Source organism: Entelurus aequoreus, linkage group LG10 (genome assembly GCF_033978785.1).
Source record: "Entelurus aequoreus isolate RoL-2023_Sb linkage group LG10, RoL_Eaeq_v1.1, whole genome shotgun sequence".
NCBI classification, from domain to species: domain Eukaryota; kingdom Metazoa; phylum Chordata; class Actinopteri; order Syngnathiformes; family Syngnathidae; genus Entelurus; species Entelurus aequoreus.
In genome coordinates this window covers 56900804-56915671 of record NC_084740.1, presented here as the reverse complement: position 1 = coordinate 56915671, position 14868 = coordinate 56900804, and the positions used below count along the sequence as shown (strand labels likewise).

Sequence of the window (14868 nt, the reverse complement as noted above, 5' to 3'; positions counted from 1 at the left end):
AACAACTAGACAGTAAAAATAATGTTCAAAATATTGTTTGAAAAAGAATCTAGCCATTAACAAAGTAAATGAAAGGAGTTTAAATCAAGACTGACCTCAAGATTAGGTACACTTACACAATCTACAGACATGAGCTGCATGGCTGGAGACAACCCCTATGTATACCATCAGGCATCCTAACTGTGTCATTCATTTAGGAATCAATGTTGCTAAAAGCCTAATTGGGGCAATGTTTGCAGTAGATAAGTAGGAGTGACAAACATTAGATTGCAGCACTTTAGTGATGTTCCTCACCAAATAACAGCACTTTAGTGATGCTCCTCACCAAATAACAGCACTTTAGTGATGTTCCTCACCAAATAACAGCACTTTAGTGATGTTCCTCACCAAATAACAGCACTTTAGTGATGCTCCTCACCAAATAACTTCTGCAGCACTTTAGTGATGTTCCTCACCAAATAACTTCTGCAGCACTTTAGTGATGTTCCTCACCAAATAACAGCACTTTAGTGATGCTCCTCACCAAATAACAGCACTTTAGTGATGTTCCTCACCAAATAACAGCACTTTAGTGATGTTCCTCACCAAATAACAGCACTTTAGTGATGCTCCTCACCAAATAACTTCTGCAGCACTTTAGTGATGTTCCTCACCAAATAACTTCTGCAGCACTTTAGTGATGTTCCTCACCAAATAACAGCACTTTAGTGATGCTCCTCACCAAATAACTTCTGCAGCACTTTAGTGATGTTCCTCACCAAATAACTTCTGCAGCACTTTAGTGATGCTCCTCACCAAATAACAGCACTTTAGTGATGTTCCTCACCAAATAACTTCTGCAGCACTTTAGTGATGCTCCTCACCAAATAACAGCACTTTAGTGATGCTCCTCACCAAAAAACTTCTGCAGCACTTTAGTGATGCTCCTCACCAAATAACTTCTGCAGCACTTTAGTGATGCTCCTCACCAAATAACAGCACTTTAGTGATGCTCCTCACCAAATAACAGCACTTTAGTGATGCTCCTCACCAAATAACAGCACTTTAGTGATGCTCCTCACCAAAAAACTTCTGCAGCACTTTAGTGATGCTCCTCACCAAATAACAGCACTTTAGTGAGGCTCCTCACCAAAAAACTTCTGCAGCACTTTAGTGATGCTCCTCACCAAATAACTTCTGCAGCACTTTAATGATGCTCCTCACCAAATAACAGCACTTTAGTGATGCTCCTCACCAAATAACAGCACTTTAGTGATGTTCCTCACCAAATAACAGCACTTTAGTGATGCTCCTCACCAAATAACAGCACTTTAGTGATGTTCCTCACCAAATAACAGCACTTTAGTGATGTTCCTCACCAAATAACAGCACTTTAGTGATGCTCCTCACCAAATAACAGCACTTTAGTGATGCTCCTCACCAAATAACTTCTGCAGCACTTTAGTGATGCTCCTCACCAAATAACTTCTGCAGCACTTTAGTGATGTTCCTCACCAAATAACTTCTGCAGCACTTTAGTGATGTTCCTCACCAAATAACAGCACTTTAGTGATGTTCCTCACCAAATAACTTCTGCAGCACTTTAGTGATGCTCCTCACCAAATAACAGCACTTTAGTGATGCTCCTCACCAAAAAACTTCTGCAGCACTTTAGTGATGCTCCTCACCAAATAACTTCTGCAGCACTTTAGTGATGCTCCTCACCAAATAACAGCACTTTAGTGATGCTCCTCACCAAATAACAGCACTTTAGTGATGCTCCTCACCAAATAACAGCACTTTAGTGATGCTCCTCACCAAAAAACTTCTGCAGCACTTTAGTGATGCTCCTCACCAAATAACAGCACTTTAGTGATGCTCCTCACCAAAAAACTTCTGCAGCACTTTAGTGATGCTCCTCACCAAATAACTTCTGCAGCACTTTAATGATGCTCCTCACCAAATAACAGCACTTTAGTGATGCTCCTCACCAAATAACAGCACTTTAGTGATGTTCCTCACCAAATAACAGCACTTTAGTGATGCTCCTCACCAAATAACAGCACTTTAGTGATGTTCCTCACCAAATAACAGCACTTTAGTGATGCTCCTCACCAAATAACAGCACTTTAGTGATGTTCCTCACCAAATAACTTCTGCAGCACTTGTCCATCATAGCAATCCTCCTCCAGGTCTTTGACGATGATCCTGTCCTCCTCCAGTTCACTGTTGATCCAGTCGATGAGAACCTGCACACGTTGACTCAACATGACATTTATTGCTCCAAACACTAAACACAACAATGTTTGAGTAAACCTTGAGTAGATCTTTAAATTTGGGGTTGTCCCGTGACGTGGGGTCCAGCATGATCCTCTCTGCGTTCTCCTCTGGTGAAGACCAGGGGTTCAGTTAGTGACGTTCAAGTCTTGTTTGTCTCTTCTAGCAGACATAAAAATGTCAGGAGCAATTGAAGGCAGGAAAGAAAAACGAATGGTTGCTCTTTTTCATTTCCTGCTCCTCCATCTCCTCATAAATCAGCAGCACTTAATCCTTGCTGAGCTGGCCTGCACCTAAATCAAGCTCCGTAGCTTTGAGAAGCTAAGGGCAACAACAAATACGCTCAGAACAAAATGTTCCTGCAATAGAACTAGTCTGCCATTAAGAAACTTCCAAATACTAAATAAGTCACATTTTAGCAGAGTGCGAAAAAAAGAGATAAAAGGCAGTATTCAAAGCTACTAAGCTGTGATACCCCAGTGTGAATGTGCTTCTTGCCGCTTTCTCATGCACCACACATTATTATCAAAGTTGAGAAATGGTTTTATATGTACTGAGATTTGACAAGTTGTAAATGAACCAGTCTTTTTACAACTGTCACCTGCTTCTAAGGAGGAAGTAACTCAAAAAGGCAGTCGACCCGGGTTCGATTCCCGGCAACGCAACGTCTTTTTTTTCTGATCTCCAGATACAACTAAAAATAGTTTCACCTTGCTGAAGTTAGCCACTGTAGTTGTTATTGCCACTATTATCTTGCTGAAGTTAGCCACTGTAGTTGTTATTGCCACTATTATCTTGCTGAAGTTAGCCACTGTAGTTGTTATTGCCACTATTATCTTGCTGAAGTTAGACACTGTAGTTGTTATTGCCACTATTATCTTGCTGAAGTTAGCCACTGTAGTTGTTATTGCCACTATTATCTTGCTGAAGTTAGACACTGTAGTTGTTATTGCCACTATTATCTTGCTGAAGTTAGCCACTGTAGTTGTTATTGCCACTATTATCTTGCTGAAGTTAGACACTGTAGTTGTTATTGCCACTATTATCTTGCTGAAGTTAGCCACTGTAGTTGTTATTGCCACTATTATCTTGCTGAAGTTAGCCACTGTAGTTGTTATTGCCACTATTATCTTGCTGAAGTTACCCACTGTAGTTGTTATTGCCACTATTAAAAACAAACACATATTCAGTGCTTAAAGGCCTACTGAAAGCCACTACTAGCGACCACGCAGTCTGATAGTTTATATATCAATGATGAAATCTTAACATTGCAACACATGCCAATACGGCCGGGTTAACTTATAAAGTGACATTTTAAATTTCCCGTTAAACTTCCGGTTGAAAACGTCTTTGGATGATGACGTATGCGCGTGACGTAACCAGTGAAACGGAAGTATTGGTCTACCATTGAATCCAATACAAAATAGCTCTGTTTTCATCTCATAATTCCACAGTATTCTGGACATCTGTGTTGGTGAATCTTTTGCAATTTTTTTAATGAACAATGAAGACTGCAAAGAAGAAAGTTGTAGGTGGGATCAGTGTATTAGCGGCAGACTACAGCAACACAACCAGGAAGACTTTGACTCGGATAGCAGACGCGCTAGCCGGTGCTAGCCACCGACCGCATCGATGATCGGGTGAAGTCCTTCGTCCTTCCGTCGATCGCTGGAACGCAGGTGAGCACGGGTGTTGATGAGCAGATGAGGTCTGGCTGGCGTAGGTGGAGCGCTAATGTTTTTATCATAGCTCTGTGAGGTCCCGTTGCTAAGTTAGCTTCAATGGCGTCGTTAGCAACAGCATTTTTAAGCTTCGCCAAGCTGGAAAGCATTAACCGTGTATTTACATGTTCATGGTTTAATAGTATTGTTGATTTTCTGTCTATCCTTCCAGTCAGGGGTTTATGTATTTTGTTTCTATCTGCATTTGAGACCGATGCTATTATGTTAGCGCCGTAGCTAAGTTAGCTTCAATGGTGTCGTTAGCAACAGCATTTTTAAGCTTCGCCAAGCTGGAAAGCATTAACCGTGTATTTACATGTCCACGGTTTAATAGTATTGTTGATCTTCTGTCTATCCTTCCAGTCAGGGGTTTATTTCTTTTGTTTCTATCTGCATTTGAGCCCGATGCTATCACGTTAGCTCAGTAGCTAAAAAGCGTCACCGATGTATTGTCGTGGAGATAAAAGTCACTGTGAATGTCCATTTCGCGTTCTCGACTCTCATTTTCAAGAGGATATAGTATCCCAGGTGGTTTAAAATACAAATCCGTGATCCACAATAGAAAAAGGAGAGAGTGTGGAATCCAATGAGCCAGCTTGTACCTAAGTTACGGTCAGAGCGAAAAAAGATACGTCCTGCACTGCACTCTAGTCCTTCACTCTCACTTTCCTCATCCACGAATCTTTCATCCTGGCTCAAATTAATGGGGTAATCGTCGTTTTCTCAGTCCGAATCTCTCTCGCTCCATTGTAAACAACGGGGAATTGTGAGAAGCCTTTCAACCTGTGACGTCACGCTACTTCCGGTACAGGCAAGGCTTTTTTTTTATCAGCGACCAAAAGTTGCGAACTTTATCGTCGATGTTCTCTACTAAATCCTTTCAGCAAAAATATGGCAATATCGCGAAATGATCAAGTATGACACATAGAATGGATCTGCTATCCCCGTTTAAATAAAAAAAAATCATTTCAGTAGGCCTTTAAGAGTCTTGTCTCTCAACTCATTTCAAAGCTGGAAACGACTCGGCTTGCAAAAAATACTACGCATCTCTTTTTGTTGACCTGTCAAAAATGATTTTGGAAGACTGCACAGATTTGTGTGTGAAGATGTGTTGATGTGTGTGAAGATGTGTTGATGTGTGTGAAGATGTGTTGATGTGTGTGAAGATGTGTTGATGTGTGTGTTGGTACCCAGCAGGGTGTCCTCAGGATGGATGTCAGTCCCAGACGGAAGCATGGGAGCGTTGATGGCATTCTTGCCTTCCTGTTGGAGATCACTCACTAGGAACACAACAAACACAAGTCAGTGCACACTTTCAACAAAAACTTGGGTTATTTCCTCTTTCAATCGTCAAAATAGTGATTCAGCCAGTTTTTGCATATCAAAACAATCCCAGTTGTTATATATCTTCTCACTTGAATTTAATTAGGAAAAAAATTTATTAATAAAATATTTGCATCCTCATTTCACTACAGGTTAATGAAGTTGTATTACAACATGTCTTTTGAAAGAGTAACACAAAGTAAAACTGTGAAACAAGAAGCAGTCTTTTTCTCACGATTTGGGGAACTGTTGCTGGGCAAACTTCCTCCCTTTTTTTCCATGGCTCATCACCAGCTTTATCTCTTCCCATTTCCTGTTTGGCCATCTAAAACTTCAAAGATATCGCCCGAAGTCCAAATATGTTGGGTTTTTTTTAATTGATATAAGTGTAATATTGAATAAAAACAATTCTATATCCACGTCTGACAAGAAGCTTTTTCCCCTTTTAATGGTTCTACATTTCCATGCTCTATTTCTAGCCCGACTGTTCCTGTGAGGCACGACTGACACACAAATGAGCTTTATGCATTGAAATGAAGCAACAATACATTGACAAACCCAACACACAATTACAACTTCAAAGCCACATGTGCTTAAGCGGAAGGCGTCTTCTGCACATTTCCTATCTCATTCTCCACTTTAGCCAGGAATCTCCTCATGGATCAACATTTGGCAAAGTAATTACAAAGCAGCATTGCTGTATTTCATCCTAATGGCTGCACTTCCTCCCTCCTGGACCATTACGCCCAGCTTCTGTGGCAAGTAAAGCAGCTGAGATTGTGCAGATAAATAAGTAGAAAAGCTGCATTACACTTTCCTGCTTATCATCATGCAAAACAAATAAACATCCAATCCAACTACCTGCTTTCTTTCTCTTGGTTCCACAAAGCAGCCCGGCCATGTCGCCGCTACAAAGTCCCGATGGAAGATGATGATGATGGCCAGCAAACACGTGCACTCTATGGTCAGTGTGTGTGTGTGTGTCAATAAGTGTGTGTCGGGATGAGCAGGACTGTATGGTCGGTGTGTGTGTGTGTCAATAAGTGTGTGTCTGGATGAGCAGGACTGTATGGTCGGTGTGTGTGTGTGTCAATAAGTGTGTGTCTGGATGAGCAGGACTGTATGGTCGGTGTGTGTGTCAATAAGTGTGTGTCGGGATGAGCAGGACTGTATGGTCGGTGTGTGTGTCAATAAGTGCGTGTTGGGATGAGCAGGACTGTATGGTCGGTGTGTGTGTCAATAAGTGCGTGCTTATTTCTGTCCTCCCACCTCCAGTTACTGCAGGGAATATTTGCATGTGACGCCACATTGGACCTAGAAGCCCAGTGGCCAGACTGCACTGACCTATACCAGTTAAACACAACAACACGCTTATTTTTGTGCACATTTGTCACATAAGAGCCTGAATTTCTTTCATTATTTTTGCAAGAAGACAGCAGACTTTCTAAATGAAAGCAGTCAGATGTGTGCAGTGCAAGCAGACAATCAATCAAGCACTGACTGGATTACTGCTAACACAATTACACTAATGTAATCCAATGCAAAGCCAGAAACAGATTTTTTTAATATATTTTTTTATAGTTCTTGCTCCACGTCAGATTTCCACTGCGGTAGAAACGCTTTACAGCGTAAGGACCAAATTTGGTTATTTCAAGTCAAAAATAGGAGCCAACGCCTTAATTATAAGGCAGTGGGACTTTGGGATTCCTGCAGCCAATCAATATAAACTACAAGGCATAAATTATAATGAAATAAAATGCAAAGACAGAAATGTAGGCAAAACGCCCAAAAGGATCCATCAAATTCAGCTGAATGAAATATATATATATTTTTTAAATACATTTGGATCATTTTTTTAAATCTTTAACCAAATAAAAACAATACATATTTGAATATTAATATGTTTAAATCAATCAATAAAAAATAAAATTAAAAAGAAAATATACAAGAACAATTATTTGCACAAACAAGTGTTAAAGTAATGTTGCGAAATATTGTATTTTTAATTGGCCTGCTGCATAGTTTCAAAATAAACTCAAACTGAAAACAAATATTGCCAATAAGTTTTGTTTGCATGTTGCTGAAACGTAACTGAAGTGAATTATATTTATATAACGCTTTTCTCTAGTGACTCAAAGCGCTTTTACACAATATCTAAGTTCCATTTAAAGCAGTGTGGGTGGCACTGGGAGCAGGTGGGCATGATGGCGGAAGCGGGAATCGAACCTGGAACCCTCAAGTTGCTGGCACGGCCACTCTACCAACCGAGCTGTACCGCCCCTAATGAACATACACACCTTAGCCCACACCGCTTTGCTTTTAGAGTGTATTTCAGTGGAAGGCTCAGACTCCCAAAATGCAACACGAAACCACACAGGAGGTCCTTCATACCGACAGCCATCAGACTCTATCATGCATATGTTCCTTGACTGCACTTCAATGTAGAATATATTTATATTATTAATATATTACATATTATTTATTATTATTATTGTCTATTGTGAGCGAACTGTGGTGCTGAATTTCCCCCAGGGATCAATAAAGTACTTTCTATTCTATTCTATTTCACTTAGAGGAGATCACCACAGTGGCAGTCACTACCTTTTAGACTCCAAAAGGTAGTGAATGCCACTATGGTGATCTCCTCTAAGTGAAATACTCTAAAATGTAGAGTATTTCACTTAGAGGAGATCACCATAGTGGCAGTCAGTACCTTTCCATGCACTAAAGTAGTCGGATTTCTCAAATACTTTGTTTTTTTTCTATTTCCACAGACGTGTGAAGTCCAAGTGTGTCTAATGTTGGTCATGTGCCTCCTGTACACTGGGGGCGCTGTTTCCTTTTACTGTGGTTAAATACATTCCTTTTCCGGTTGAGCTATGACGTCACACATCCTTACACTTTGTTTGAAGTGATGTCTGCTGTAATATTGGCACACATTACAAATATTAGGTCTTTGCTGATGTTGAATAGCAGACAGCATGAAGAAATGATCTTGGATTGTGCTACCAACATGACGCTACTACCACGAATATTGAATAGCAGACAGCATCAAGAAATGACTTTGGATTGTGCTACCAACATGACGCTACTACCACAAATATTGAATAGCAGACAGCATCAAGAAATGATCTTGGACTGTGCTACCAACATGACACTACTACCAAGAATATTGAATAGCAGACAGCATGAAGAAATTATCTTGGATTGTGCTACCAACATGACGCTACTACCACAAATGTTGAATAGCAGACAGCATCAAGAAATTATCTTGGATTGCGCTACCAACATGACGCTACTACCACAAATGTTGAATAGCAGACAGCATGAAGAAATTATCTTGGATTGTGCTACCAACATGACGCTACTACCACGAATATTGAATAGCAGACAGCATGAAGAAATGACTTTGGATTGTGCTACCAACATGACGCTACTACCAAGAATATTGAATAGCAGACAGCATGAAGAAATGATCTCGGATTGTGCTACCAACATGACACTACTACCAAGAATATTGAATAGCAGACAGCATGAAGAAATTATCTTGGATTGTGCTACCAACATGATACTACTACCAAGAATATTGAATAGCAGACAGCATGAAGAAATGATCTTGGATTGTGCTACCAACATGACGCTACTACCAAGAATGTTGAATAGCAGACATCATCAAGAAATTATCTTGGATTGTGCTACTAACATGACACTACTACCAAGAATATTGAATAGCAGACAGCATGAAGAAATGATCCTGGATTGTGCTACCAACATGACGCTACTACCAAGAATGTTGAATAGCAGACAGCATGAAGAAATGATCTTGGATTGTGCTACCAACATGACGCTACTACCACAAATATGGAATAGCAGACATCATCAAGAAATGATCTTGGATTGTGCTACCAACATGACGCTACTACCAAGAATGTTGAATAGCAGATATCATCAAGAAATGATCTTGGATTGTGCTACCAACATGACACTACTACCAAGAATATTGAATAGCAGACAGCATGAAGAAATTATCTTGGATTGTGCTACCAACATGATACTACTACCAAGAATATTGAATAGCAGACAGCATGAAGAAATGATCTTGGATTGTGCTACCAACATGACGCTACTACCAAGAATGTTGAATAGCAGACATCATCAAGAAATGATCTTGGATTGTGCTACTAACATGACACTACTACCAAGAATATTGAATAGCAGACAGCATGAAGAAATGATCTTGGATTGTGCTACCAACATGACGCTACTATCAAGAATGTTGAATAGCAGACAGCATGAAGAAATGATCTTGGATTGCGCTACCAACATGACGCTACTACCACAAATATGGAATAGCAGACATCATCAAGAAATGATCTTGAATTGTGCTACCAACATGACGCTACTACCAAGAATGTATCGGGGCATAGCCATGTCGGAAGCTAAAAACGACCGGCGAAATAGATTTTTTTAAAGGAATTTTTGTACTAAATCATGTAAACAAAAGGTTTGAATGTTTGGGAGTTGATTGAAAATGCTTGTGGATTAATGGATGAAGTTTTAAATGTGAAGGAAAAGATGTTGCTATTGTTGTGGACTATGTTGCTATTGTTGTGGACTATGTTGCTATTGTTGTGGACTATGTTGCTATTGTTGTGGACTATGTTGCTATTGTTGTGGACTGTGTTGCTATTGTTGTGGACTATGTTGCTATTGTTGTGGACTGTGTTGCTATTGTTGTGGACTGTGTTGCTATTGTTTTGGACTATGCACTTCCAAATGTTCTGATCTTGTGAAGCAAATAAACACTCTTCATTACTATGTTTTGTTGAATACTATAGTTGATATTGACTGGCCTTGAGACTGGTGCATGAGCGACATGAAGGCTCTTCTTGAGACTGGTGCATGAGCAACATGAAGGCTCTTCCCCTGACGCACACCAGAGATCTGCTTTCCAATCGCATCATCCAAGTGTGGTAGTCCCACTTTTCCAAAAAGGAACACAATCAAATGAAAGTGTTTCCATTGGTTGTCGGAGGAGGCTTATCTAGTGCCAACTATTGAAGAAATGGGACTGATGTAGTACATGAACTGAAGTGAAGCCTATTCTGCATTACTACTATTTCTTGTGACTTTCTACACTTTACTATTCAGAGGCATACAAGTGCAATAATACCAGTACATACAAGTACAATAATACCAATACATACAAGTACAATAATACCAGTACATACAAGTACAATAATACGGTATTATTGTACTTGTATGTACTGGTATTATTGTACTTGTATTGTTGTACTTGTATTATTGTACTTGTATTATTGTGCTTGTATGTACTGGTATTATTGCACTTGTATGTAGTGGTATTACCACTACATACAAGTACAATAATACAAGCACAATAATACAAGTACATACAAGTACAATAATACCAGTACATACAAGCACAATAATACCAGTACATACAAGTACAATAATACCAGTACATACAAGCACAATAATACAAGTACAATAATACCAGTACATACAAGTACAATAATACCAGTACATACAAGTACAATAATACAAGTACAATAATACCAGTACATACAAGTACAATAATACCAGTACATACAAGTACAATAATGTAGCGCTACTAAAGTGAGGCCCCTGCACCACTAGATTCCAGTCTTGGGATGAGGTATAAATATGGCTGCAGTACATGGAGGAGACTTAAATATAGCCTGGTTATTTACAGCAGCACGGGCAGAGACAAGGAGGGCAGGGCAGGAGGTGTCTATAATAACTGAGGAGGTGGTCTCCTGGGTCTATATTAACTGAGGAGGTGGTCTCCTGGGTCTATATTAACTGAGGAGGTGGTCTCCTGGGTCTATATTAACTGAGGAGGTGGTCTCCTGGGTCTATATTAACTGAGGAGGTGGTCTCCTGGGTCCATATTAACTGAGGAGGTGGTCTCCTGGGTCTATATTAACTGAGGAGGTGGTCTCCTGAGTCTATATTAACTGAGGAGGTGGTCTCCTGGGTCTATAATAACTGAGGAGGTGGTCTCCTGGGTCTATATTAACTGAGGAGGTGGTCTCCTGGGTCTATATTAACTGAGGAGGTGGTCTCCTGGGTCTATATTAACCGAGGAGGTGGTCTCCTGGGTCCATATTAACTGAGGAGGTGGTCTCCTGGGTCTATATTAACTGAGGAGGTGGTCTCCTGGGTCTATATTAACTGAGGAGGTGGTCTCCTGGGTCTATATTAACTGAGGAGGTGGTCTCCTGGGTCCATATTAACTGAGGAGGTGGTCTCCTGGGTCTATATTAACTGAGGAGGTGGTCTCCTGGGTCTATATTAACTGAGGAGGTGGTCTCCTGGGTCTATATTAACTGAGGAGGTGGTCTCCTGGGTCTATATTAACTGAGGAGGTGGTCTCCTGGGTCTATATTAACTGAGGAGGTGGTCTCCTGGGTCTATATTAACTGAGGAGGTGGTCTCCTGGGTCTATATTAACTGAAGAGGTGGTCTCCTGAGTCTATATTAACTGAGGAGATGGTCTCCTAGGTCTATATTAACTGAGGAGGTGGTCTCCTGGGTCTATATTAACCGAGGAGGTGGTCTCCTGGGTCTATATTAACTGAGGAGGTGGTCTCCTGGGTCTATATTAACTGAGGAGGTGGTCTCCTGGGTCTATATTAACTGAGGAGGTGGTCTCCTGGGTCTATATTAACTGAGGAGGTGGTCTCCTGGGTCTATATTAACTGAGGAGGTGGTCTCCTGGGTCCATATTAACTGAGGAGGTGGTCTCCTGGGTCTATATTAACTGAGGAGGTGGTCTCCTGGGTCTATATTAACTGAGGAATGCAGTTCTCTCCCAAAGAATAATTGGAGAATACAACGCAGCAAAGACACCCTCCATAGAGCACAAGCAGCATTGTGGGTAACGTAGTCAAAACAACATGGCATGCAGCGATATATAAAGAATAGCAAGATGAAAATACTACTTACTACTCGCAGCATGCAGCATACAGTATGTAGTGGATATGTAGAAGTAGTGTAAGCTGAAGTCGTGCACTGTCTGCTAAGATGTGAGCCTTTTAAGAGGACTATTGCTAGTGAAGCATCTCATTCAGAGATAAACACACTTCCTGTCACGTATTTGCATCTCCAACCATCTGAAGTGTGACAGAGACTACTATCTGTGTTCCTGCACACAACTTGAAGTAGAGGCCGAAAGAACAACATAACCATATGAGCTATTTCAGAATAAAGTTATGCAATATCTCCTAATGCAACTCATCTTTTCAGGGTGTTTCCTCTCCAGAAGCAAGTCACCACACCCAATGTCAAACCACACCAGCAGCAGGCTACTTCCTATTAATATTGTACAATATATTGTATTGGAAGCTTTTGCTGTATACATGATAGTACACTATATATATGCAAATACTACAATTGTGTATACTGTACAATTGTGTGACACAGATTCACACTCCAGCTAAAACCATTCCTGGAGTAACTCGTCATTCCATTACAAAATATATTCAAGGAACTTTTGCTGCCTCGAGGCGTCCTTAAGTTTTTTTTATTAATTTTTTACAGCATTTTGCCTCGTTTAGTAGTCAAAGCTCACGTTTGGCACGGACTGTTTAGGTGTTGCACAGCGTGTTTACGTCACAGATCGTACACTGCACATTTCAAATGTTTAGGTGTTGCACAGCGTGTTTACGTCACAGATCGTACACTGCACATTTCAAATGTTTAGGTGTGGCACAGCGTGTTTACGTCACAGATCGTACACTGCACATTTCAAATGTTTAGGTGTTGCACAGCGTGTTTACGTCACAGATCGTACACTGCACATTTCAAATGTTTAGGTGTTGCACAGCGTGTTTACGTCACAGATCGTACACTGCACATTTCAAATGTTTAGGTGTTGCACAGCGTGTTTACGTCACAGATCGTACACTGCACATTTCAAATGTTTAGGTGTGGCACAGCGTGTTTACGTCACAGATCGTACACAGCACATTTCAAATGTTTAGGTGTGGCACAGCGTGTTTACGTCACAGATCGTACACTGCACATTTCAAATGTTTAGGTGTGGCACAGCGTGTTTACGTCACAGATCGTACACTGCACATTTCAAATGTTTAGGTGTTGCACAGCTTCACCACTTTAGTCATATTTTTTGCGCTTTAGAAACTTCTCTATGACTTTAGGTCCAGACTTCTTGTTTGTTTAGATATTGTCATCACTGCCACAGACGGTGGAAAAGCTTGTGGTAAAGAAACACTGACATTATGGTATTGCAGTGTATCATTATATAATCCTACAATACATTTAGCACGCCCTAATGGCCCTGTGATGAGGTGGTGACTTGTCCAGGGTGTACGCCGCCTTCCGCCCAAATGCAGCTGAGATAGGCTCCAGCACCCCCCATGACGCCGAAAGGGACAAACAATAGCAAATGGATGGATAGATGTTGTACACTGTACAGTATGTAGCTGTGGTTGTCAAACTATGGTAGGTGTAGCACTCGTAAAAGCTGTGTATAGAGAGACTATGGCCACCTCAGTAGCAAACATGGCGCCCTGTAGTCACGTGAGGGGCTTTTGACCAATCATTTAGTGGATCAGATGGCCATACTCACTCTGATTGGTCAAAAGCCCCTCACGTGACTACAGGGCGCCATGTTTGCTACTGAGGTGGCCATAGTCTCTCTATACACAAGTAGCACACGGGCTCCATTCAGTGGTACGCCAAAGAGTGTTCTATTTTCCTATATTCAAACACAGTGTTACTGTTCAAACTGTGTGTAATGTTACAATGACCAAAGATCTTAAATATACTTGTTAAATAAAACCTCTGCCATGTTTTTAATGAATACTTAGGCCTTCTTTGCTACTGTGTTGTAATGTTGGACATTATGGTGGTACTTGGAGAGCCAAGTGTTTCCTAAGCTGGTACTTGGTGATAGAGTATATATGATAGTATAGTATAGTATAGTACACTAGTATTAAACTAGTACATAATAATATAATATATATAATAGTATAGTACACTAGTATTAAAGTAGTACATAATAATATAGTATATATGATAGTATAGTACACTAGTATTAAAGTAGTACATAATAATATAGTATATATGATAGTATAGTATAGTACACTACTATTAAAGTAGTACATAATAATATAGTATATATGATAGTATAGTATAGTACACTACTATTAAAGTAGTACATAATAATATAGTATATATGATAGTGTAGTATAGTACACTACTATTAAAGTAGTACATAATAATATAGTATATATGATAGTATAGTATTGTACACTAGTATTAAAGTAGTACATAATAATATAGTATATATGATCGTGTAGTATAGTACACTAGTAATAAGTAGTACATAATAATATAGTATATATGATAGTATAGTATAGTACACTAGTATTAAAGTAGTACATAATAATATAGTATATATGATAGTATAGTATAGTACACTAGTATTGAAGTAGTACATAATAATATAGTATATATGATAGTATAGTATTGTTCACTACTATTGAAGTAGTACATAATA

General features: G+C 39.9%; 1 protein-coding gene across 2 annotated transcripts in view; it reads right to left on the bottom strand.

Annotated features, from left to right (window-relative positions):
• parvb (parvin, beta) overlaps positions 1-14868 on the bottom strand; it is a 32132-nt gene that overhangs the window by 15283 nt on the left and 1981 nt on the right. The window contains exons 1-4 of one of the 2 annotated variants that reach the window (XM_062061272.1): positions 6162-6362; positions 5168-5257; positions 2296-2366; positions 2126-2228 (exon numbers count right to left, since the gene is read on the bottom strand). In XM_062061272.1, coding sequence (XP_061917256.1) covers positions 2126-2228; positions 2296-2366; positions 5168-5257; positions 6162-6201 — 304 coding nt within the window. In that variant the 5' untranslated portion in view covers positions 6202-6362. Of the gene's footprint in view, positions 1-2125; positions 2229-2295; positions 2367-5167; positions 5258-6161; positions 6363-14868 lie in introns of those variants that run through there. The other variant, XM_062061271.1, reaches the window with a different exon arrangement.